Raw genomic sequence first — 26,471 nt, 5'->3', positions numbered from 1 at the left:
TGTAGCAAACCAACAGGAGTCCCCACTCCTCTGCCTGAAGCCAGCTGGGTGACCTTGGGTGAGTCACAGCTCTCTCAGAGCTCTCTCAGCCCCACCCACCTCATAGGGTGATTGTTGTGGAGATAATAATGACATACTTTGTAAACCACTCTGAGTGGGTGTTAAGTTCTCCTGAACGGCAGCTTATAAATCAAATGTTGTTATTATTATTATCCACCTAAAACCTTCTTCATGGAAAGAGGTTCCATATTTATTCTAAAGAAGTAAACAAAATAATAAAGAAAGGAGAAGAAAACACCAAAACATACTTTCACAAAAAGAAGAAACCAAGAATGTATTAGAAAAAAGCCAGAATATTTTGGAATGCAGCTGCAAAGGATTGCCTTGATTGCCTAACAAAGGACTGCCATTATTAGTCATTTGTTAGCATTATTAGCAATGTGGAATTTCTTCATGTGACAACGGCAGTTTGAATTTTTGTGAGAAACAGGCAATGCAGAAAAGGAATACGTGTCTTGGGGTGCGCGTGAGAATCTAGGCACCAAAGACGGGCACCTTAAAAACTGGGGCTGGAAAATGGATTGCTGAAGAGGACGCAGGCAAGAATAAAAATAGCCCTGAGCACAGAGCGAATGCCTTTCCATCACTACGGAATAACGACAAACAGAAGCCCCTTCATTACAGGAAAAGATCCTAAATCAGTGGTGTTGCCTTCCAGTAAGGCTTGCATTCTGGCCTCTTTCGGTCAGGCACTTCCTGGTAGATAGATGGTGAGTGGGGGTTCAAGGAAGGAGTGAAAGGCCAGGGACAGAAGGATCCTACCACCTGGGTGCCCAGATTGAATCCACATAGGATTGCCAACTTTGGGTTGGGAAATTCCTGGAGATTTGGGGGTGGAGCCTGGAGAAGGCAGGGCTTGGGGAGAGGAGAGACCTCAGTGAGATCATAATACCATAGAGACTCGCTCCAAAGCAGCCATTTTACTCCAGGGGGACTGATCTCTGAAGTCTAGAGATCAGATGAAATTGTGCGAGACCGCCAGGCCCTTCCTGGAGGTTGGCCACTATAAATCCACAGGTGTCCCTCCACTCATAGGCCTGAACACTCTTTCTAGAAGTAGAAGAATTCTTCATCTCACAAGTGGACTCCTTCCATAATTGGACGTCTACCTTTGGCTCCAACTCCATGGTAGGACCCAACCCTCTCTCTCCCTCCCCTCCATGCCAGCTGACTCCTCTGTTTCAAACTTCAAGTTGAGACGCATGCAGAGGCAGATCGGTCAAACTCTCACCTGTCTCTTCCAGCTCCCGCCCCAAACTGTCTGCACAGTAGCAGTAGCCGGAGATTTCCGGGAAAGAAGTTCTAAAGGAACTGAACGTCAGGAACGCTTCCGGGAATCTACAAGGAAAACCAACCCGTTGCAATGGCAAGGTTAGTGATATCGCCACCCCTTTTGGCATTTCTACAGAAGCTGCACCACCCAAATGCAATTTGTCATAAGATGCTGGATCTGCTATATGTTATCAACCATCCCATGTATCTGTGAGTACTCTGAGATCTGGTAGGGTCAGGCTAGCCACTTAGACACTCCGGTTGACCCAACGAAAATAAAAAATGGTCAACTTTGGCTGAATTTTTATACCACCAACACTTGGAGGAGGGGGGGGGGACACACTGTTGTCTGCATCCGGACCCAAAATCATCACTGTGATGGGACAGAGGTGTGTGGACATACCTACAGATTGATTCTTGACACATGAGCAACTACATTACTGTTTTTGTCTTCTTGGATGTCAAGTGTCACAGCAGTAGCCGCATGAGACTATTTCAATAAAGTTTCAGGTGGGTAGCCATGTTGGTCAGCAGCAGAAGAACAAGATTTGGGTCCAGTAGCACCTTAAAGACCAATCAGATGTCCGGGGCATGAACTTTCCAGAGTCAAAGCTCCCTTCTTCAGCTATATTTATACACATATCTGAAGAAGGGAGCTTTGACACTAGAAAGCTCATGTCCTGGACGTCTAATTGGTCTTTAAGGTGTTACTGGGCCCAAATCTTGCTCTGTTTCAGCAAAAACACTTAATAGCACATGCATTGTGGCATTAGCTTTCAGGTACTGGAGTTCCACGGCCACATACGTTGAAGATCAAACCCTTGGTGAAGTGGAGCTCTGGTCCTCAAAATCAAGTGCCACAATGCATCTGTGAGTCCCCAACACTCCACAAGACTCCTTTTTGTTAACTTTTTAAATCAGAGACTGGATGCATTTGGTGTGCCACCCGAGGACATACCACCCCCATTGGCCCTGCGTGCTGCAGCCCCCACTTCTCCTTCTTGAGACCCAAAGCCAGATAATTCTCCGAATGTCTTGAAACACAGCTTAGAAAACTCCACATACTCAAGAGAGTTTCCTAAAGATTCTTGTCCCACAAGTAACCCAGAAGTTATTTTCACTGTCACATTCCAACTTACGCAACTGCTGCATTCAAAGATCCTAATCTGCCGGCCAGTTACTTATACGAAATTATTTGAGCAAGCCAGAGCTCAGGGGTGCAGGAACAGTTTAGTTTTTATCATCAGTTTGACTCAGAATTCTTTTGATAGCGGAATAACCAAACATTATTCAGATTAACAACATTTATTCCAGTGTAAGTGTTCTTCTTGAGCCAGAGCTCAATTTCATCAGCTGTAACTCAATTTTACGGCATTAATACTTCCCTGCCCTCTAGTGGCATAAATCAGTACTTCACACAGTTCAGGGGGACACGGTATGGATTAGAGCAAGATTTGGGTCCAGTAGCACCTTAAAGCCCAACTAGATTTCCAGGATATGAGCTTTCAAGAGTCAGAGGCCCCTTTATCAGATATATTTAGAAGTGGAAGTATAAATATATCTGAAGAATGGAGTTTTGATTCTCAAAAGCTCATACTCTAGAAATCTAGTTGGTGCTGTTGTTGTTATGTACCATCAAGTCGCCTCCGACCTATGGCGACCCTATGAAGGAAAGACCTCCAAAACATCCTATCATTAACAGACTTGCTCAGATCCTGCAAACTGGAGGATGTGGCTTCTTTGATTGAGTCCAGCCATCTCATTTTGGGTCTTCCTCTTTTCCCGCTGTCTTCCACTTTTTCTAGCCTGACTTTTCCAGAATCTTGTCTTCTCATGATGTGATCAAAGTACGATAGCCTCAAGCTTTAAGGTGCTGCTGGCCCCAAATCTTGCTCTTCTACTACAGACCAAGACAGCTACCAACCTGAAACTATAGTATGGATTAGAAGGTTTCTGCTGAATCTGGTCTGAATCTTGTCTGAGAGCCAGTTTGGTATAGCGGTTAAGAGCGTGGGACTCTCAACTGGAGATCTGGGTTTGATTCCCCACTCCTCCACTTGAAGCCAGCTGGGTGACCTTGAGTCAGTGACAGCTCTCTCAGAGCTCTCTCAGCCCCACCCACCTCACGGGGTGTTTTGTTGTGGGGATAATAATGACATACTTTGTAAACCGCTTCGAGTGGGCATTAAGTTGTCCTGAAGGGCGGTATATAAATTTAATGTTGTTGTTGTTGTGATACTTTCTTATTTTTATTTATTTATTTATTTCATTAATTATAGTCCATCTTTCTCACTGAGATTACACAGCATAAGTCGATACAATCAATAGGATGGGACATTTTATAAGCAACGGAATAGGGTTTGGCTTGTAGAAATCTGAAGCCAAGCAGAAATCTGATACAAAGAGGGAACAAAGCATAAGTATTAACACGACATGTTAAATGATACAGAAATTGCATAAGTAAGATCATTTCAAGTGGGGAGCCGTATTGGTCTGTAGTGAAAGAGCGAGGTTTGGGTCTGGTAGCACTTTAAAGGCCAACTATTAGGATAATACATACTGCAACAGATAATGCATACTGTACATAGTGGTATAGTCCCACAGACCTTGGCCATTTTCATACGCCCATAACCTCTGGAAAATCGAGCAAAACTCACGGCACGAAGTGTCTTCCTAGCATGATTTCCCATCATGATCCCATTTAATGGCATGATTTCTGATGCCATCGTGCTAGGAAGATGCTTCATGCCAAGAGTTTTGCACGATTTTCCGGAGCGTTACAGGGGCATGTGAAAACGGCCCTTTTCTTTTCCCAAAACCTCTTTCTGAACTGTTTCATTTCAGCACAGCCTTATTACCTGTATAAAAAAAGCCCTCTTGAGTTATTCAGGTTTGCATAAGTTTGCAAAATGCCAGAAAAGTGGGAGTTTTCCTGCACTCCTCAGGCAGGCCATTTCATAAGGGGGTAACAGAGAATGCACAAGTGTGGGAGCTCACCACCTCCCTAGGTAGCTGATTCCTACTTTGACCATGAAAAAGTTCTTCCTAATATCCAGCCAGTACCTTTCTGCATGTAATTTAAGCCCATTGCTTCGGGTCCTAACCTCTGCTGCCAACTGCAACAGCTCCCTGCCCTCCTCCACATGACAAATATTTAAAAAAAACAATAACGTCCCCCCTCAATCTCCTCCAAACGAAACATTGCCAAAGCCCTCAGCCTTTCCTCGTAGGGCTCAGTCTCCAGACCCCTGATCATCCTCGTCGCTCTCCTCTGCACCCTCTCAATTTTGTCCACATCCTTTTTGAAGTGGGGCCTCCAGAACTGCACACAATACTCCAGGTGTGGCCTGACCAAGGCAGTTTAGAGAGGGACTGTGACCTCCTGCGATTTCAATGCAATGGCCCTTTTGATACAACCCAAGACTGAGTTTGCCTTTTTTGCCACCGCATCACACTGACTGCTCATATTTAGTGAAACGGGGGAAGAAACAGCCCAAAGCATTCTGATACCCTGTAAGCAATTTATGAAGGTCTGTTTTCCCTACCTGTTAAAATGATGAAGGAGATCAAAAACCATCATGTTTGTCCTGTTGACAAATTTGCACTGGACAGGCAGAAATTCCCCATCAGCTGAGCATTGCGGCGGACTCTTTTCCCCAACGCCGTGCAGAATACGACGGTCTCGGATCTCACATTTCCCAGGGCCTAAAAGTCAAGCACGTAACTTCAGCTACAATGATACTTTCACACAATTCGGGGGAACCTCAACCTTTTTGAGCCCATGGGCATCTTTGGAATTCTGACACCATAAAATGGGCACCAGAGGAGGCCTAGCCAACCACAGAGGAAGCCCAAGCGCAGGGGACAAATTTTTAAAAAATACATTGAGGAAGAGGAGAAAACATGAGAATAAAAAACAGTACTGCGGTGGACAGCTGCTGCAGAAACATTATTTTAATTTGCACAGCTAATCAGATTTTCAGTGGTCAATCAGAAGCTCTGCAAAAGGAGTCCCAATCCAGAGTTAGCAACCCTATGGTCCCAAGCCATGTAGGGTTTTAACAGTCAAGGTCTTAAATTGTGCCCAGAAACAGATTGCGAGCCAGTATAGATGGGCCAGGACTGGAGTGATTGAGAGTTCATGATCTCACAAGCTTCCAGTAGTTATTAGAGGGGCATCTTTACACATCAAACAGACAGAGCTGAGAGATTTCTAGTTGAACTTCTTAATCCCTTTATGAAACAGCAGTTCTCAGTCCCAGAATCTGGCTGGACAGTGCTAAGAAAAGAATGAAACCATAGCAGCTAACCCTGGTTTAAATTAATAATTATTTTTTCCCTGCAACATTACTTACATCGTGTTGGTTTCCCTCTCTGCCTTGTGCCATAAATTTCCATCCCTTCCGTGTCCACACACCAGCACTGCCGCAGGCCCACGTCACACTGTATCGGGTCAAAGTCCCCAGAATCCAGACATTGTGGGATGTAGGGCGTTGCACTGCTATTGATGTAGCGGCTGATCAAAATCTGCTGCTTTTGCAGCTGGCAGAAGGACAAACCTGCGGCAAGGAGCGAGATTATTAAACTCAGGATATCGCCGCTACACTTTTTGCAAAATTAACACCCATTTGGCCTTCCAGCAAGGATCCCAAGACAATCTGTGGTGCATGGAAGTACTTCTGCCTTGATAAACATGGAATGATCTAAAAACAAAGAGTCCCTGAAAGCTGGATTGAAAGTCGGCATTCTCCGTGAAAGGAACTTCAAAGGGAGACTCTAATGGGAAGTTGCTGAATTAGAATTCACCAACAAGCCAAAGAGAGAATGATAATGACTGTAAAGACCAACACCGTAATCTACTAACTAATGCAAATAAAGCCAATAAACAAAATAAACACCAGTCAAGTAACAGGAAAAGCTCTTATCAACAATTCATTAAAGATATTGCATATAGCTTATAAGAGCTTATAGCCTAACAAGGGGAGAAAGGTATGAATATATAAACAAATATTTAATTGCTAAAATAGTTTGTAGATTTGGAAACATTGATAAAGTTAGGGACAAGTAGAGAGGATTGCTATATTAATCAGTTATATAAAGAGTTAAGATGAAATAGTGCAGGAATAATGGAACGCAGATTATATATTGATATATTGTTAAATATTGAATATACAGCTATGATAAGATGGAAATGGGCAAATATTAATGACGAGGTAGATTGTGTGATGTATTTAGTTTGGGAAGGTAAATGTGAAAATATACAGTAGCTGGGATAGTATATGTATTCTTTATTTTAATATTGATTAACTCTGAATAAGACATGTTTTGAGTACTCTATATTTTAATAACTCTTGTAGTGCAAAATCCTACCCCTCCTTTGACCCTGTATCTCCCCCTCTTCTTTCTGTACCCCTTCTATTTTGAAACTATTTTTTTAAAAAACAATTCATTAAAGATAAATAATAGTGCATATATCAATGCTAAACAACTGTCTGGTAATCCAGTATATAAATAGAGATGAATCATCATAGATACAGGCACAAAGAGTGTTAATAAATAGAAATATAATTTCTAAAGCTAAGTCAATAATCTGTGGCATGAGAGAAGCCCAGTAAGACAGAGCAGAGCAGAGTCACCTGGGCTCAGGAGCACATGGTCTGCAGCTGCTAGAGGAGGTAAGGGCTTTTTGCCTTTCTTGGCTGTGGTGGGTTAAGCTGAGAAGCTAAGGGTGGTCCTCTCTAGCTTTGGGGCTTTTTGTGTGTAGTTTTGTGTTGATTTGAGAGTAGTTTTGAGGCTGTGTGTGTTTGGGCTTGATTGTGTTTGAGGGTGAGTGTGTTTGTAAGGCTGCTGGGGGTTGCTGGAGTACAAGCCACACACACCCTTTGTGCTCACCTCCTGTGCTTAGCAGGAAGTGACCTTTTGCATTGAAAAGGCAACTACTGGGCAGGGGCGCGAACCTTTGGCGCGAGCCGAAGGGCGAGAGCTAAAGGGCTCTTGGCCTGTGGCTCTTAGCCGGGGGATCATAGCCGTTTTCTTTCCTCTTTCTGTGTTATTCCTAAAACAGAATAATGAAGTCAGAATGCCAGCAGGGGGTTGGGGGCTTTCCAGTGTATTGCACTGAGTGTCACATGTATGACAATCTGCCTTCTGGTCAGAAGTCCTGGATGTGTGCTCGCTGCAAGGAGCTCCTGGTTCTCAGGGAACGAGTACGTACCCTTGAGGCCAAGGTGGCTGACCTGGAGAAGCGGAGACAGTTAGATAGGCACGAGGACAAGATTCTCAGGGACAGGATAGATGTGTCCCACTCTAAAAATGGCAGCGTTCTTGTTGTCAAGGAGAATGAGGATCTTGTGGAATCAGGGCACTGTACTGAGGATAAGGGGAACATGCCCTCAGAAGGGACCTCTTCTTCAGTTGGTGAGCAGGTTTCCTTTCGCATCAAGGAACCATCCCTGGGTGGGGCGGGAGGGAGGCTCTTGGTAGTTGGTGATTCGATCCTTAGACAAGTAGATAGCTGGGTGGCACAACCGCGTTCTGACCGTATGGTGACTTGCCTGCCTGGTGCGAAGGTAGCGGACATTACGCGTGTTATAGATAGGCTGGTAGATAGTGCTGGGGAAGAGTCAGCGGTCGTGGTCCATGTTGGAACCAACGATGTTGGGAAATGCAGTCGTGAGGTCTTGGAACAAAAATTTAGGCTGTTAGGCAGGAGACTCAAGGCCAGGACCTCCAAGGTAGCCTTCTCAGAAGTGCTACCTGTTCCACGCGCAGGGCCAGAGAGACAAACGCAGATCAGGAGTCTCAATGCGTGGATGAGACGATGGTGTAGGGAGGAAGGGTTCAAGTTTGTTAGGCACTGGGATTCTTTTTGGGACAAGCGGGAGCTGTACAAGAGAGACGGTCTCCACTTGTCCCGAGAAGGAACCCGGCTGCTGGCACTTAAAATCAAAAAGGTGGCAGAGCAGTTTTTAAACTAAATGCTAGGGGAAAGCCGACAAGAGATAAAGTGTCTCTGGTTCAGGATGGTTCATCTCAGAGAGATGAAGGGCTAGGTATAACACTTCTACAGGGAGATAGATTAGAGTTGTCAACTGAGATGGAGACAAACAGTGCAGATGACCTAACTACGTCTCGAGGCAAAGTGTGCCGGGGAAGTTACAGGTGTTTATATACAAATGCTAGAAGTGTCCGAGGTAAAATTGGGGAGCTGGAATGTTTAGTGTTGGGCGAATCCATAGACATTGTGGGCATATCAGAAACTTGGTGGGATGAGGAAAATCAGTGGGACACGGTGATTCCTGGATATAAATTATATCGGAAGGATAGGGAGGGAAGGGTTGGTGGTGGGGTGGCTCTATATGTCAGAGAAGGTATACATTCCAGTAAGATTGAGAAGGTAACTGAATTAGATTCGCTTCTGGAAATGCTATGGGTTGAAATTACGGGCCCAAATGGAAACTTAACTGTGGGAGTTTGTTATCGCCCTCCAGATCAGAAAATAGAGGAGGATTATAAAATGATGACAGGATTAAAGATGGCTGCTAAACAAAAAAACTGTGTTGTAATGGGTGATTTTAACTACCCACACATTGACTGGGCCAATGGGTGTTCGAATCGGGGGAGAGAAAGTGAGTTTCTAGACTGTCTCAATGACTGTGCTATGGAACAGATGGTTACAGAACCTACTAGGGGAGAGGTGATCCTGGATTTGGTCCTCAGTAATGCTGAAGACCTGGTGAGAGATGTAAATGTGATTGCACCACTTGGGAACAGTGACCATAATGTTATTGAGTACAACATATGTATAAATAGGAAATTGCCAAATAAGACCAACACAGCCATGTTTAACTTCAAAAGGGGTAACTTTTCTGAGATGAGGGGGTACGTGAAGAAGAAACTGAAAGGGAAAGTAAAAAAGGTCAAAACACTTGGGGAATCTTGGAGACTATTTAAAACTACAATCCTGGAAGCTCAAATTAAATATATACCGCTGGTTAGGAAAGGCACAAATAGGTTTAGGAAAAGGCCAGCATGGTTAACAAGCAATGTAATAGAAGCTGTAAAAGGTAAAAAGGATTCTTTTAGGCAGTGGAAAACTAGTCGGAGTGAGGTTGATAAAAAGGAGCATAAGCTGTGGCAAAAAAAGTGCAAGTCTGTGATCAGACAGGCAAAAAGGGAATATGAGGAGCATATTGCAAAGAACATAAAGAAAAACAATAAACAATTCTTTAAATATATTAGAAGTAGGAAACCAGCTAGGGAGGCAGTGGGGCCCTTGGATGACCAAGGCGTAAAAGGATTACTAAAGGGTGATAGGGAAATGGCCGAGAAGCTGAATGCGTTCTTTGCTTCTGTCTTCACTGTGGAAGATAAGAAGTGCATGCCCACTCCGGAAGCACTGACTTTGGGAGGGGTTTTGAAAGACCTGAGTCACATTGAGGTGACGAGAGAGGAGGTTATGCGACTGCTAGATAATTTAAAAACTGATAAATCACCGGGCCCAGATGGCATACATCCAAGAGTTCTGAAAGAACTCAAGTGTGAACTTGTAGATCTCCTCACAAAAATATGTAATCTGTCATTAAACTCTGCATCTGTTCCTGAGGACTGGAAGGTAGCTAATGTTGTCCCCATCTTTAAAAAAGGTTCCAGGGGAGATCCGGGAAATTACAGGCCAGTCAGCCTGACGTCAATACCGGGTAAGTTGGTGGAAACTATTATCAAAAATAAAATTAGTGGGCACATTGATGACCAAAAGCTGATGAGGAAAACTCAGCATGGGTTCTGTAAGGGAAGATCTTGTCTCACCAATCTGTTAGAGTTCTTTGAGGGAGTGAACAAACAAGTGGACAAGGGAGACCCGATAGATATTGTTTATCTTGACTTCCAGAAAGCTTTTGACAAAGTTCCTCATCAAAGGCTCCTAAGTAAGCTCAGTAGCTATGGGATAAAGGGCCAAGTCCTCTTGTGGATCGAAAACTGGCTAATTAATAGGAAACAGAGAGTGAGTATAAACGGGCACTTCTCACAGTGGAGGGTGGTGAGCAGTGGGGTGCCACAGGGGTCGGTATTGGGTCCAATGCTTTTTAACTTGTTTATTAATGATTTGGAATTGGGATTAAGCAGTGAAGTGGCTAAATTTGCAGATGACACGAAATTGTTCAGGGTGGTGAAAGCCAGAGAGGATTGTGAGGCACTCCAAAGGGATCTGTCGAGGCTAGAAGAGTGGGCATCCATGTGGCAAATGAGGTTCAATGTAGCCAAGTGCAAAGTAATGCACATTGGAACCAAAAATCCAAAATATAAATACAAGTTGATGGGGTCTGAACTGGCGGAGACTGACCAAGAGAGAGATCTTGGAGTCATGATAGATAACTCACTAAAAACGTCAGCACAGTGTGCGACTGCCATAAAAAAAGCTAATGCTATGCTAGGGGTTATTAGGAAAGGGATTGAAAACAAATCAGCCGGTATCATAATGCCTCTGTATAAAACGATGGTGAGGCCTCATTTGGAGTACTGTGTACAGTTCTGGTCGCCACACCTTAAAAAAGATATCATAGCACTGGAAAAAGTACAGAGAAGGGCAACTAAAATGATTAAAGGGTTGGAACACTTTCCCTATGAGGAAAGATTGAGGCGCTTGGGGCTCTTTAGCCTGGAGAAAAGACGACTGAGGGGAGACATGATAGAGGTTTACAAGATAATGCACGGGTTAGAGAAGGTAGAGAAAGATGTGTTTTTCTCCCTTTCTCACAATACAAGAACTCGTGGGCACTCTATGAAATTATTGAGCAGTCGGGTTAGAACAGATAGAAGAAAATACTACTTTACACAAAGGGTGATAAACACATGGAATTCGTTGCCACAGGAGGTGGTGGCAGCTACAAGCATTGCCAGCTTCAAGAGGGGACTGGACAAATATATGGAGCAGAGGTCCATCAGTGGCTATTAGCCACAGGAGATAGATGGTATTCTCTTTGTGGGGAGGTGGTGCTCTGTTGTCTTGGTGCTGGAAGGAAGGCAGTGGGAGGGCTTCTGGTGTCCTGGCCTCACTGACAGTCCTTTAGATGGCACTGGATTTCTAGCCACTGTGTGTGACAGAATGTTGGACTGGATGGGCCACTGGCCTGATCCAACATGGCTTTGCTTATGTTCTTATGTTCTTAAGACGTTAAAGTGACTCAAGTGCTTATTGTCTCTTGTTACTTGCAGGACAGAAAAGTTTCCATGACCCCGTCCTACAAGGAACTGGCTTGACAGCCTCGTTTCCAAAGAAAATCTTTCTCAAGGACCTGCTGTTTGTAAAGCAATTCTCCATCAAAAGCGTTTCAAATCACTGAGCAGGCCATGTTTCTTTTCTCAGTATTCACAGACCAATCTCTATCTGGATTGCCAGATTGTTGTTTAGCATCGATATATGCAGGGCTTTGTTTCAGTGGGAACACAGTGGAACGGAGTTCCGGCACCTCTTAAAAATGGTCACATGGCTGGTGGCCCCGCCCACTGATCTCCAGACAGAGGGGAGTTTAAATTGCCCTCCGTGCCGCTGGAGTGGCGCGGAGGGCAATCTAAACTCCCCTCTGTCTGGAGATCATGGGGCGGGGCCACCAGCCATGTGACCATTTTCACCAAGGGCAATTTAAACTTTTAAAAACTCCCCCCTTGTTCCAGCTGATCCAAAGTGATGTCATTGTGCGGCCTTGAGTTCTACCACCTCTACATGGATTTAAGTGATGTCATTGTGAGGTCTTGAATTCCACCACTGAGTTCCACCACCTCTTTTCCCAGAAAAAAAAAGCCCTGGATATACGTACTATTATTAATCTTTAATGAATTGTTGATATGAGCTTTTCCTGTGAATTGACTGGTGTTTATTTTGAATTAGAATTCATCAGCACTGGTCAGCGTTCAATAGGCAGACAATATTCTCACTCCCTATAGGTGTTAAGTTGCTTAACATAATTAAAAAGTCTGTCTTTGCAGGTTACATGCTTATGGAGTAAACAGGAATCTAGAGCAGCTCCCTGCTAAAAAGCCAACATCATGGCTATCAGTGCCAACCTCCAGGAGGGACCTGGAGATAAACCCAAAATTAAACTGATCTCCAGACAACAGAAATCAGTTCCCCTGGAGAAAATGACTACTTTAGAGAATGGACTTTATGCATTATACCATTCCCTCCTCTCCATAAACCCACCCTCCAGGGCTGTACCTCCAAATTTCCAGAAATTTCTCAAACTGGAGTTGACAACCTTAGTCTTAGGGCTTTCCTCTTCTGTTTCTTCCTGGTGATCAAGTCCTACTCAGTGGATTTCTAAGAGCACATTCTTCTTTCTTATGACTTCACATAGGGCTACCTCTGGGGGTTTAGAAGATCCTGGCAAGAACTAACTCAGAATCCCTGGATATTCAAAACCTAATACGTTTAAGTCTTAGAACTGTTCTTCTGTCTTTGAAAACTTGAGCAAAGCCTGTTTTTCTGTTCCTTAACTCCCTGACTGCATAGACAAAAGGATGATTGAATGCAGAAGAGGATGTGCTTTATGTTATCTGCTGAATTCTCCCTTTAAGGGGTCACATTCCAAATCATGACTTACAAGCAATGGAAGAACCGTTCTGTTTGCTGCCCGGTAGCTCTGTGCCTTTCTCATCTACACACCAGCAAGAAAACTGCAGTTTGTTCCACTGTATGTTCCTAGGAGACAAACCAGAGATTTTCAGCGTTAAGACACTGGAAGAAGAGCTACTTAATAACAACAACATTTGATTAATATATCATCCTTCAGGACAACTGAATGCCCACTCAGAGTGGTTTATAAAGTGTGTTGTTATTATCCCCAAAACAGACACCATGTGAGGTGGGTGGGACTGAGAGAGCTCTGAGAGAGCTGTGACTGACCCAAGGTCGCCCAGCTGGCTTCAAGCGGAGGAGTGGGGAATCAAACCCAGTTCTCCAGATTAGACTCCTGCCACTCCTAACCACTACACCTTGGAAGACGGCTGGACCCACCCCATTGTCAGGGCAGAAGACTGAAATAGAGCCATCACACTCAGCTCACACATTCTGCTCAAAGCAGCACCCACACTTCTCTCTTCCGCCTCAGTTCAATCCTCACAAATTGACTGTTTATAACAGTAAATGCACTAATTGTACAACCCCTACACTTTTCGCATGCAGCTTCATTAAGGGGAATCTTCCAGATTCTTTTTAGTTCCGTTCCCGGAACTAAAGTGTATATACGGGAACGAAACTAAAAAGCATCTGGAAGATTCCCGCTGATGAAGCTGCACCCAAAATGCACAGGTGTGGTGCAGTTATTAAAGATTCTTTTTCTTCTGCACCAATCGTCTCTTCATCTTCATCCCAACCAGTCAACCCATCATTTTTCCAACTTGGCAATCCCTGGCTCCTTGCCTCCAATCTGTGGGGCAAAGTACGAGACCTGACTTGGCCCAGCATTGAGGGAGAGCCTTATCTTTTCCTGACCTCAGTTCCTGAGTATTTTTCAACAAGCACATGATACACTTTAGAAGTGAACTTTAGAAGTGTAATGCAATATGGACACCTCTGAGGGCAAATGGCAAGAAATCTGGAATTAACTCCAATATCGTGAACATCGAAATACAATCAATACAATCAATAAAGATCATGACACGCTGGGTACTTAACCCCTTCAAGGTTACAGCACATAGATCATTCCATATCACCCATGTGCTGGAAAGGCTGTGGAGAAAAGGGCACTTACCTACATTGTTGGTGGGATTGCACTCACATTAATCAATTTTGGCAAGAAGTGATTGAATATATTAAAGTAATCAAAAGCAGATAGGGCTCCCTCAGCAATGGAATTCCAGCCACAACAAATTACTCCAGAGGGATCACAAGCAGTCATAATCAATTTTTGTGTATTTTTATATATTTTTAGAGTGCTAAAGTGCAATGTGCTAATAAATGTGCAACTAATAAATATACCACAATGCAATTAACAATGACAAACGAGCACAATCAATGTATACAATAATTAAGAAGTCACAAATTACAATACACAATACAAAATATAAAAGTCCAACTGGTGAAGGGTCATAAATACTCTTCCAATTTACAGATGTTACTTTTATAGAAGCGACCAACAGGCAAATGAAGAAGAACTGGAGCTGGATGCTACTTTCCAGCAATCAGCCAGAGATGAAGCTCCGTCTGCTCTACCGACTGTGCGATGAACTAGAGTACCAATGGTGACCATATATGAAAATAATGCCAGCAAGGAAGTGAGTGTATGAAATGGGAATTGAAAATCCGCTGGCAAAGACTCGTCGGCTGATTGTTGGAAGATACGTTCAGCTTCATCTCTGGCTGGTATATTTATTAGTTGCACATTTATTAGCACGTTGTACTTTAGCACTCTAAAATATATAAAAATATATATTAAAGAAATGACATCTTACCAACTCCCACTCCGACCAGAAATCATTTTGTTAAACGATTGGCAAGATACTCCGATCCCAAACGTAAGAAAAATCTTGATAGCCCATTTGATAGCTGCAGCTAAATCAGCAGTTGCTGCAGCATGGAGAAACAGAAAGAGCCCTACCATTTCAAATGGGTTATTCAGAGTTTGGGACCAGTTTGTTTTGGCTAAACTTACTGACTATATTAAACAATCTGAAATGCCTGACTGTAAGTCAAAATTTATTGAGCTTTGGTACCCAATCCTAGAATTTTTAACTGAAGATGAACGTGCAAAACAGCTACTTGGACCGAGAGACTATTTTCATGTGCTGCTCACCATCTAGAATAAGGCAACAAGCTCAGCTACTTGCCTTATTGTTTAACGGCATAACTGATGTTGATGTACAAAAAGGTACGAACGAATGTTGGAAACCATGTTTCACTGTTAAAGTTTTGTTTGTTACTGTTAAATTTGAAAAACTAAATAAATATTTTTAAAAAAGAAATGTACTTCCTTCAGACGTGACATTTGTGTATTTTGCACTCTGGTACCCGTGACTTCTGAGAATTGACTGCTATGAATTTTTGCACAGCTTGAGAGGAATGGGAGAACAAAAGGTGCCTCAGAGCCAAGCTACAAGTGATGCCTGACACAGGTTGGACACTTGTCAGCTTCTCTCAAGTTTTGATGGGAAATGTAGGCAGCTTGGCAGAATGTTGGAGAGATGAAAGTTGAAATGTCCATTGGACAGCCGTTGGAGAGCGAAGCTGCAAGACCAGGATGCCTACATTTCCCATCAAAACTTGAGGGAAGCTGACAAATGTCCAACCTGTGTCAGGCGTCACTTGTAGCTTGGCTCTCTGTCATCTTACTGCACATTTCCCATCAGGCCATCTGATTGTTACCTGAACTGTCCATCTTCCGAGCACTGGGGGACATAATCTTCCCCTCGCTGAAAGGCCTTTTCCCTCTGAAGTTCACAAGGACGAAGAGGCTGGGTTTCTGCCTGATATTCTGAAAACCACAAGAGTGTACGTTTATCCGCCAAGCCACTCGTACTTTCATAACGATGACTTTTTGTCAGGCTTTTTGCTTGTTATAACAAGAGCTGATTGAATGAACTGATTGAATGAATGTTCATTTAACAGAGGACAGAGTTTTGATGTCTTTAACAAGGGGGAAACCCTCTAAATAACACTGTAGTCATAGAACAGCAGGATTTGAGTCCAGTGGCACCTTAGAGACCAATAAGATTTTTATTTATTCAGTTTATATACTGCCTTCTCCACCATGTCTAGTGCTCAAGGCAGTTTAGGGTTGCCAGCCTACAGGTGGTAAGATGTAAGGGTGAAACCACACGAGTAGGGTAAGGTACAAGTCAACAATTGTAATAAATTATTTCAAGTTATAATAAATTCCTGAATATAATATAAGAGAATTCAACTCAATCAACAATGAACAATGAATATACACATAGTGAATATACTTGTCGACCCATGACCTTACGACAGTGATCCAGGCAACGGTCACCTCCAGATTAGACTACTGTAACTCGCTCTACGCGGGGCTTCCCTTGGGCTTGATCCGGAAACTGTAGCTGGTTCAGAATGCAGCTGCACGAGTGGTGGCCAGAGCTCCAATCATGGCACATATAACACCCATCCTCCGTCAACTGCACTAGTTACCAGTTGAATACCAGGTCCGGTTCAAGGTTTTGGTATTGACCTATAAAGCCCTATGTGGACTGGGTTTAGCATACCTTCGGGACCGCCTCTCCCCGTATGTTCCCCGGAGGTCGCTTCGATCAGCTAATAAGCAGTTGCTGATGGTCCCTGGCCCCAGGGAGGTCCATCTGGCCTCTACCAGAACCAGGGGCTTTTCAGTCCTGGCTCTGACCTGGTGGAACTCTCTGTCTGAGGAGACTAGGGCCCGGCGGGATTTGTTATCTTTCCGCCAGGCCTGCAAGACGGAGATGTTCCGCCAGGCGTTTGGTGGGGGCTAGGCTGTCCTCTTGCCAGCCATACCACTGACAACCGTCCACCACCTATGCAGGAGCTCATAAAGTGTGACACATACTTATATCCGCCATCTGAGAAATTTTATTGCACATGGATAATGTTTTAAACGTTTATTTATAATGTTTTTATTGTTTTAAACTGTATGTTATAAATTGTATGTTGTTACACTGCCCTGAGACCGTCCGACGAGGAGGGTGGTCTAGAAATGTAATAAATAAATAAATAGGTGCAACAAAGCAAGAAGTCATTCCACAGGTAAGTAACCAGTCAATTCCACAGGTAGGTAACCAATCAAATCAGTAAAGTAAATGCTCAATCGTATAAATGTTCACTGTAATGAAAAATATTTGCATGGGTGGCCAACAAGTATAACAAGTGTAACAGGAGATCGGATTTTGGATTTCATCACTTTTCTAAACACTTGTGGCTAGGAAGCCTGCCATCTTGAGCTCTGTGAAGGATCACCTGATTACAAGCTGCTAAGGGTTTTATTCTGAGCGTTTTGTGCTTGCAGAAGAAAACCTTCCATTAAGAGAGTGGAAGGATATCTCTTGATAAGTCCCACAGGAAGCTAAACCCTGAAGTTCCACCAAGGGTTGCCACCCCCCGCAAAGTCAGGGGACCCATCATGCCCAACTTAGTGGGAGAATTTTTTTTAAGACAATCAGGCCAACAGTATGATGTCACTTCTGCAGAAAACCTTCAAGTGATGTCTATCTTGTGTAGGAATCGCCAGAATGTCTATGGTTTTACCATAGAGTTTCTGGCAATTCCTAGAGAAGTACCATGTCACTTCCATTTTTTTCCCTAGAAGTGATGTCATTCTATCAACAGTCACCCCTCTTCCCCAGTCTCATGCTGATTGCCAGGCCAGGCAACCCTAGTCCAACCACTGGAACTTCTTGCCAGCAAGCAGTTATGAAACAATTATCTATCCTAGGAAGCAAAATTATAGTTGTTTGGGAAGGAAATCTGAATATCCCGTTTTAGGATAATTAAATATTCCTTTTATGATGAGCCCAGTAGAAACTCACTCCCCCTTTTCTCTGAACTTCCTTGCTACGTTCTTCTGCTGACCAAGCTTGTTCTCTGCTTAGTGTGCAATATCTAGTACAGTACCAGACAAACTGTTCCTAGAAGCAGGGGTCATTTCATAGAAAAAGAACTGGAGGAACTCATTAGCATAACTCATTAGCATAACTGATTAGCATATGCCACACCCCCTGACATCACTTATCCTGGCTGTTTTGGACCCAATCTTGGCCATTCAGGGCCGAAATTGGACACAAAATGGCAAAAAGGGGCTGAAAATGGCTGAAAGGGGGCCCAGAATGGTCAGGATCGGGCTGCTGCTGAGTGGGAGAGTGATCCATCACCCGTCAGAGGCCCGATCTGGGCTGTTTCGACCCTAATACAGGCTGAAATGGGCCCAAAATGGCCAAGAGTCAGGTGGACAGAGCCACCTGACGTGTGACCTCTTTGGGGAACTGCCGGAACTGCGTTCCAACCCGTTCCCCCTCGAAATGAACCCTGCCTAGAAGGGATGGTCTACTCTTGAACTGCCCAGACGTAACATATCTTTTATCTCGGATGCTTACACGTTCTTCTGCTTGACCAATGTTGATATAAAATCTGTAACTGTAGCATTTTTAGAACGAATATCTCTTAATGACCTCAGTCTTACATCACTGTAACACGTAAACTGATGGTGCTCGTTACCATATTGAACTGTATAAAAGCTGGAACTGAAATGGCCTCACTGATACATTCTTGCTTCTCTGGTTTGCACTGGGTGGCCATCCTAATAAACTCTGTTCTGCTTTGCCAATTGCCTTGCCTGGAGAGTCCTTTTCACCATGAGATATGAACCTTGGAGGGAACGGCTTCCCCTGTCCTTGGGCTCTGCAAGGGATACTAAGAGAAGCGCTGAAGGCCTGATGGTTGGTTGGGTTTGTGAGGGGAAGGCAAAGGAATATGCTCTGCAAGATCTTTGCAGTTGACTTTAATGGGCATTTTTTCAAACCAGGCTTTTCTGTGCTTTAAAAACAGCTCCTCTAAACACTGCAGCTGTTGTGGGCTGCCTTTCCCACTTCCCTTTCTCTCCTGACCTCTGCAGCTTAGATGGATTAGTATTTTGTATTGGCTCTATACCCCTTTGACTTTTTAACTCTACCCCTGGGCACATGGGCTCCAGCCCTTGATCCCACGGATTCTGGCCCCAGTTGGGTGGGTCTTGAACCAGTTTCCATACTTTCGTGGAGCCCACTCCTTCCTCCCTTTGTGCCTTCAAAAAGCTGGCAAGCATATCCTGCCCCCCGCCCCCAATTTTGGCTCTGTATCTCCTTTGCTGGAAGTAAGAAGTTCCCAGCTCCTATATACACCACTGTTATATTTGCCCAAGAAGCTAAACAATCCAGCCATCAATTAGGCAAGTACAGAAAAATTTAGAGAACCCAGGTAGTCCAGATAGAACAAGATACGGTATATCAAAACTGGAACTTTTAAAGCTAGAGCTGTGGAGCAACTGAGAAAAATCTGTTCATCCATCCCCATTTTGCTCTGGCAACTCTAGTACTAAGCCCCAACCTTGTGGAAGACCCTCTATTATCCCACCTTTCTTCCTCAAAGGTCAGAGCATCAACAATTGTTTTTCCTCCCTCATTTTTATCCTCACAGCCACCTAAGGTTGCCAGGTCAAACTTAACAATTGGTGGGGGCATATTGGAGGTAGTGGCAATCACGAGTGTGACGATGTCACTTCCTGGGATAACCAGGAAGTGACAGTGTGCAGCTCTAGGAATAGCCAGAAAGTCTTTGATAAAACCATAGTTTGTAGCAATTCCTCGAGCTACCCATCCTCAACTTCTGGAAGCGACATAGTATAGTGGTCAAACACTAGCTTGACTGGCCCCAGCAACCAAACAACTGTATTTGTGGAAGTTAGTCTGCAGGGATCCTACCTTGTAAGGTTGACCTGTTGATTAACACCCATTAAGCCTGAAGACTAGGTTTCCTCAGTCTCTAAGCTTGGGGTCAGCTAGAGGGAACTGGTGGCAGCCAGTTACCTGAGTGGCAAGGACTATTACCCCTAGGCAGTGAATTTTGCTTTTTGACCGTCCCGGGCTCCTCAAGGACTTGGGGAACTGGTGAGACCACTCATCAGCCAACCTATCTGCCTCAGTCTTCAACGTTCCCTCCTTCCCTCTCCTCAAACATTCGACCTTAGAAAAATATGGTGAAATTGTGCTACATCGGCCACCGGGCTGAGCTCACGTACACCCTTCTAGCCAGTGGGTCCAGCTGTATGATGGGAAACTCACAAGGACTTGCAGGGGGGTCATTTCATCCCCCCCCCTTTCTCATATGATGTCCTCATTTTCTTCTCCTGGCAGCCCCCCGTATCAACTTTTCCTACATTGGTCTTTCCTTCCCACTCACCAACCAGCCTTTTGTCCTCCCCCATCTCCAGCTTATTTACTTGATACCCTATTTTTCTACACAATGGGTACCCAAAGCAGTTGACTTCATTCCCTTGTCCTCAATTTTATCCTCACAGCAACCCTGTGAGGTAGGTTAGGCCAGGCCTGATTGAATCATGTAAGTCACACAGTGCAAAGTTGGTAAGTGGCTGCTGTCAGTCAGGGCCCTAACGAGTCCTCTGTCAAATGTCAAACAGCTCTGCAAAGCTGTCCCCTCAGCCTTTTATTGACAGAAACCAAGGTTTGGAGGCTGACAATACTGTTGTGGTTACCTATTAACAGCCACTGAGGACATTCATTTCTTAAAGCTACAGGCACTGCTCCTATCGTTTTGGAGGTTTTAACCATCTGTGGGGAGGGTGCAGTATAAATAGAATAAAATAAATAAATAAATAACCCTTCCCCCCACCACCCTATTTTTTTAAAATAAGATTTCAGATTTTTCTAGAAACCTGGGGCTTTTCTCCTTTTTGTAGAAAGATCAATCTTTCATGGGCATCTGTCCACAGCTCCAGTCTCTGGATATAAATATCCACAGATGAGGCTACTTTGAAAATGAAATTTATTGATAATGATGTTCTACCCCCATAAAAATGGTGTGGGGCATTCACAATACATCTGTTTATATCCACATTCCCAGGGGTCATTTCGTAGAAAAAGAGCTGGAGGAATTCATCAGCATAACCCATTAGCATATGCCACGCCCCTTGCCATCACCTGAAATGTCATTAGCACAACTGATTTGCATATGCCACACCCCCTGACATCACCTATCCTGGCTTTTTGGACCCAATCCTGGCCATTCAGGACCGAAATTGGGCCCAAAATGGCAAAAAGGGGCTGAAAATGGCCGAAAAGGGGACCAAAATGGTCAAGATTGGGATGCTGCTGAGTGGGAGAGTGATCCACCACCCGTCAAGAGGCGCGATCCAGGCGGTTTCGGCCCCAATCCAGGACAAAACGGGCCCAAAATGGCAGAGAGTCAGGTGGGCAGGGCCACCTGACATGTGACCTCTTTGGGGAACTGCCAGAACTGGAGTCCTGCGCGGTCCCCCTCGAAATGAGCCCTGCACATTCCTAAAGTGACAGACTAACCTCCAGAAAAGAGTTTAATTAGATTCTATGTGAGTATATGAATTAACGTGTGACAGTAAAAGCAAGAGTCTTGCGCCACCTTGAAGCCTAAGATTATTGCAACATGAGTTTTTGCAGTCTAGTTTAGGTGGGTTTACAGGTCAACCTCCATCAGTCCCACAAGATTCTTCTGCAGTTTGGCTATTATAGTAGCTAGTCTCAAAGGATCAAGTTGTTCACAAGTAGGTACTTGCAAGTTTTTGCATTTCCCAAAGCTGTATGTTAAATATGAACTGGCTAGAAAGTACAGTTAAAAGTAAATAAAATGGAGTCCACCTTCTTTCTACAAAACAAGTGATCTATTTCAGAATAAGAGAGTCTTGGCACCCTTCCACCTGGCTCACTCACAAGTAGCTGTGTTATCTACGGCACCCCCTGAAATATTGTGAAAAGGGATACGCAAGCCCGTAAACGAGAATAAATTCTGAGGCTAGAGGGCAGGAGCAAATGAGCAAAGCAACAGAGATTCACTTACCAAATATACTGGCTGCCGCTATATTAACAAAGCATAGAAAGGTGTTAAGGAGGAAGAGGCCCATCCTGGGAAACAGGAAGACGGATCCCACCGACAGGCACAGGGATTCGGACGCTCAGACTTAATGCTGTTCTCACTCAGGCTTTTATAGTGCCTCTGCTTGAAGGGCTTCACTTATGAAACGGAAGACCGGGCACTCAATAAGGTCCAATGACGCAGGTCTTGTTGTTAAGACAGTCACTTGAACCATCTCGGATGACTGACCCACCAGGGATTTCTTCATCGTTTCTCTCCTCAAAGCACATCCCATCACTCCAAAAGGGAAAAAAAAAAGTGGGGGGGGGGGGGAATTGCAGAAACAACTAACATGCACAATGCATGGAAGAATCATGTGATCCAACAAAAGGAAAAGGGGACACACTACACATTGCCAGTTTTGCATATTTGCTATTACATGCTGGGATTCAGGCACACGGGGAAGTAAGTTGAAAGCTGAAGGCCACGTATGTACCTAGGGGCTGCGTTAACTGATGCGAAGTACAGCGGAAAGCAACTGCCTTTGTGTTCCTTCTGCAAGCAGCGTAGTCCCCTACATGTGCTGAAGGTCTCCAGTTCCATTTCGGGCCTCTGCAATCAAAAGCATCTCAAGTAAACAGGCCGAGTTTCGTTGGGCTAGGACTAGTACCAACAGCCTAGTTTCTTACAAAATGTAGTTTTAACATCAAAGTCCACAAAACATCATCAATTTTTGCTTCAGAAATCCAGCACTATTATTTACTTCGATGTATTGTCGAAGGCTTTCACGGTCGGAGAAAGATGGTTGTTGTGGGTTTTCTGGGCTGTATTGCCGTGGTCTTGGCATTGTAGTTCCTGACGTTTCGCCAGCAGCTGTAGCTGGCATCTTCAGTGACACTGTGACACTGAGAGATCTCTGTCTTTCGGTGCTACACCTCTGAAGATGCCAGCCACAGCTGCTGGCGAAACGTCAGGAACTACAATGCCAAGACCACGGCAATACAGCCCGGAAAACCCACAACAACCATTATTTACTTCATTTATACCAAACCTTTTTGCCCAGTGGGGTTCCAAAGCAGCTTACACCATTCTCCTCCCCTCCAGTTTGTTCTCAGTACAACCTTGCAAGGTAGGCAACGCTGAGCATGTGCAACTGGACCAAGGTCACCCAGCAAGCTTCCATGGCAAAGCGGAGATTAGAGTTCAACACTCTAATCACTACTACGCCACATGCAAACTTCTTTTTAGGGTTACGGAAGGCATTTTACAGTCTGTATTTTTTTAAGGCAGGTGAACGAGAGTGAAAGAATGCCAAGTATGCAGAATAGTTTAATAAACAGCTTTACATACAGTACCTTACATATAGAACAGTGTATCTGCAAATTTAAATACATTTGTAATGTACAGTGGCTTGTACTCTTTTATCCCAGGGGAAGCTTCAAGTTTACTGCTTATGGAGCAGCTCTCTCATATATGGTTTTTATATACATCACCAGCACTGAAACAGTCGGAGAGGCATAGAGTTCAAGAACGGAGCCGTCCTCAGCTGCACAGGCTCTTTTGAACAGTCAATATTTTTTTTTTAAAAAAAAATTAATTTGTTTTTTTTTTACAAATTTCAAAACCTGTACATACATTATTTTCATTTTCGTTTTAATAGAAACTGCTTGTTAAAAGGTAACATTTTAAATATTGTGTCACCAAGGTCTTCAGTCTATAGTAATAAAACTAGACATGTCAATATAAATATGTCTCTAGAATGCAATATGCATATGGGCGCATATATATATATATATATATATATATATTCTATATATATATACACACACACACATATTTATATACACATAACCCCCAACGTGTATACTGTAGCACTGGTTGTGGCAACAAACGCGGATGAGCAAAAGACAAAGTGAAGGCCCTGAACTTGGCCCCGTAGGTTGGCTTTGGTTTCAGGATGCTTGTTTGCAATCTCACAAGCAGACACCTCTAGCGGAGAGCAGAATCCTCACCATAACCCACCCAAAAGAATCAGCTGACTGGCACAATTTTGATTCAAACTGAATGCTATTGCAGGCCGCTCCAGTGTTTCAAATAACACGGGACAGGTTTATTGAGACGAGGATAGAGGTACAGCTAAGCCATCTCGGCATGCGCACGGGTCTGTCTCTCATGAGATCACACTCCTACATCTTGCGATTTTGTTTTTCTTGAATTAACATGAGAAGCAGCCCCGTTTCACAGCCAGTTATCGGCACCTTCAACGCATGTCAGTCCTCATTCCAGCTGAGGAAGACAGCATGTGAAAGAGCTCAGAGTCGCTAGGATAGAGGGATTTAAAAACTGTACTGTGTACCCAGAATACTACAGTTATGGTGAGCGTAACTAGGTATGACTCCAGGTGCTTTTGCTGGCACGATGGAGAACTCTGCCGGGTGGTGGGAGAGGAGAAGAACGAGAAACGCCCCTCTGAACAACTCGCACTCTCGTTTCAGTGGGTTTTGAAAGCATTTATTTGGCACTCCTGACCATTCCCATCCCCCCCTTTGTTTCTCAAAGGAGCATAAGGTCACGGCAGGGAAAACTTTGCTTAAAAAAATATTCCTAAAGAGACCACCCCAAAAGCAGCCTTGCTCTTTTCGAAAAGGGAACTAGGGTGTCCCTCTTCCCATATTTTCATGGATAATATCCAGACAAGAGAAAAAACAGATGTCTTCCGATTTTCCATCCTTCAAGACACCGCGGGCTACAAGTCTTTATTCTCCGATCAACACTGAAACACAACTTTATAAATTGACTCCTCCCCATATAGCTTGCTTTAGTGAGTTAAGATTTTCCAATCTGGTGGGGAGGGGGAAGGACCTCTTATTACCCGTGAAAACGGTAAAAACATCTTTGCAGAGATTTCTACACCAGAGTGCCTCCCCATTAAGCAACAGTTTCTCCACATTTATTCATTGTGCAGACTGTATCTTGACCCTTGATTTACGTGCAAATGTTCTTATTTCCCCATCTTGAGATCTTCAGGATGAGCGAGCCAGCACAGAACAAAAAAACAGCACCCAAGCTTCTTTCTTCTTTCAATCATCCTTCTGTCAATTTTGCAGATCTTACGAAAATTCGTGGCGAGCACCTAGGGGTTTTTTTTGTAAGTATTCCATTAAGCCTTCTGTTTGTCATACGGAACAAAGAGTCGCTATTTGCTGGACTTTCCCCATGTCGGATATGAGCTGCTTGATGTGCCGCTTGAGCTGAGGCAGTCGGGCGAGGGGATCTGGTGGCTCCAGTTCTCCAGTGAAGTCAAGCCAGCTTTCCAAGACTGCATGAAAACAGACAGAAGGGTCCAATTAGAAGCAAGAAAATATCCAGATCACGGGTTTGGATCCAAAGGAGGATGTATGTGCACCTGTTGATGCAAGGCACCGTGTTTATTTTTCTGCAGTAGTGTGTAAGGCTAACCAGTATTACTATCCCCAGTATTACAGGTTCTTTGGGGGGGAAAGGGGTACTGAAAATATATCCCCCTTTTCTCCCCAGCGGGGATCGAAAGCGTCTCACATCATTCTCCTCTCCTCCATTTTATCCTTACAGCTGCCCAGGGAGACAGATTAGCCTACGAGTGCGTGCCCCTAAGGTCACCCAGTGAACTTCCACGGCAAAGCGGGGATTCAAACTGGGATCTCCCAGATGCTAGTTTGACTCTCTTATCCCGAATCAGCACTCTGCTAGTTCAGTTCCCACTACTTCCGTGACTTCTGCAGGTGGCCTTGGATAAGCCACTCCTCTCAGCCCCAGCACTACAGCTGTATTGTGAGGATAATAGTAACGATGACTTTGTTCACTGCTCTGAGTGTGGCACTAACCTGTCCAAAAGGGTGGTATATAAGCACACTGTTATCATGAACTGGCTCTCAATATAATCCCTTAAGGTGAAGGAAAATGGAATACATCACTCCTCGCCCCCCCAAAAAGGACTCCAGTTAGGCAGAACAGAAACACTCTGGAATGGGCTACGGCTGCCTTCCAAGAGCATTTCAGATGGGGGCAGTCCCAGATGTCAACACATGCTCTGACTGCTTTAAGACCGTTACCGTCTACTTCCTTTTCAATCAGGTCCATTCTGCTAGTGACTTCGTTCTGTACATTCTCTATGTGGGTAAGGAGATTTAGCTGCCACTGAAGACGAGCGTCTACATGTTCTTCCGTTCCTCTTTTCTCATTAAATACGAACACAGTGTTCCCTTCGGCCGAGTGTCTCTGTGCAAACCACAGCAAAAAATAATCGAGTTAGCAAAAAACCCAAAAAAACACCATCTTGTCACATTTGAAGGCCACTGTTGCGCAGGGCCACCTGCCTATGCTCATTCACACAACCTGTGATTCAGGTAACTCTACTGCAGTTGCAGGAGCAAGATCAAGTACAGTAAAACTGTTCCCGACTGAGAAGACTTATATGTACTTATAGGCACTCAAGGCGGTTCTCTGTCATTGAGGACACACGTTAATGAATCTTACAGAAAAGGCTATGAGGTCTAGCAATAAAAACTGCAAATTATAAATTTTG

At 44.1% G+C, this 26,471-nt stretch overlaps 2 protein-coding genes across 5 annotated transcripts in view; both read right to left on the bottom strand.

Moving 5' to 3' along the window:
• The window catches only part of TG (thyroglobulin), a 224,437-nt gene extending 202,481 nt beyond the window's left edge, over window positions 1-21,956 (bottom strand). Inside the window, exons 1-6 of the mRNA XM_054985907.1 lie at window positions 21,893-21,956; window positions 15,692-15,800; window positions 12,933-13,030; window positions 5,688-5,891; window positions 4,878-5,037; window positions 1,292-1,398 (exon numbers count right to left, since the gene is read on the bottom strand). Coding sequence (XP_054841882.1) covers window positions 1,292-1,398; window positions 4,878-5,037; window positions 5,688-5,891; window positions 12,933-13,030; window positions 15,692-15,800; window positions 21,893-21,956 — 742 coding nt within the window. The remainder of the gene's footprint in view (window positions 1-1,291; window positions 1,399-4,877; window positions 5,038-5,687; window positions 5,892-12,932; window positions 13,031-15,691; window positions 15,801-21,892) is intronic.
• Window positions 21,957-23,220: 1,264 nt separating this feature from the next.
• The window catches only part of PHF20L1 (PHD finger protein 20 like 1), a 62,264-nt gene continuing 59,013 nt past the window's right edge, over window positions 23,221-26,471 (bottom strand). For all 4 annotated transcript variants that reach the window (XM_054984310.1, XM_054984311.1, XM_054984313.1 and 1 more), the window contains 2 exons: window positions 25,999-26,164; window positions 23,221-25,226 (listed from right to left, as the gene is read on the bottom strand). In XM_054984310.1, coding sequence (XP_054840285.1) covers window positions 25,084-25,226; window positions 25,999-26,164 — 309 coding nt within the window. In that variant the 3' untranslated portion in view covers window positions 23,221-25,083. The remainder of the gene's footprint in view (window positions 25,227-25,998; window positions 26,165-26,471) is intronic.

Source organism: Eublepharis macularius, chromosome 7 (assembly GCF_028583425.1).
Source record: "Eublepharis macularius isolate TG4126 chromosome 7, MPM_Emac_v1.0, whole genome shotgun sequence".
NCBI classification, from domain to species: Eukaryota; Metazoa; Chordata; class Lepidosauria; order Squamata; family Eublepharidae; genus Eublepharis; species Eublepharis macularius.
The sequence above is the reverse complement of the archived record's forward strand: the minus strand, read 5'-3'. Positions and strand labels throughout refer to the sequence as shown.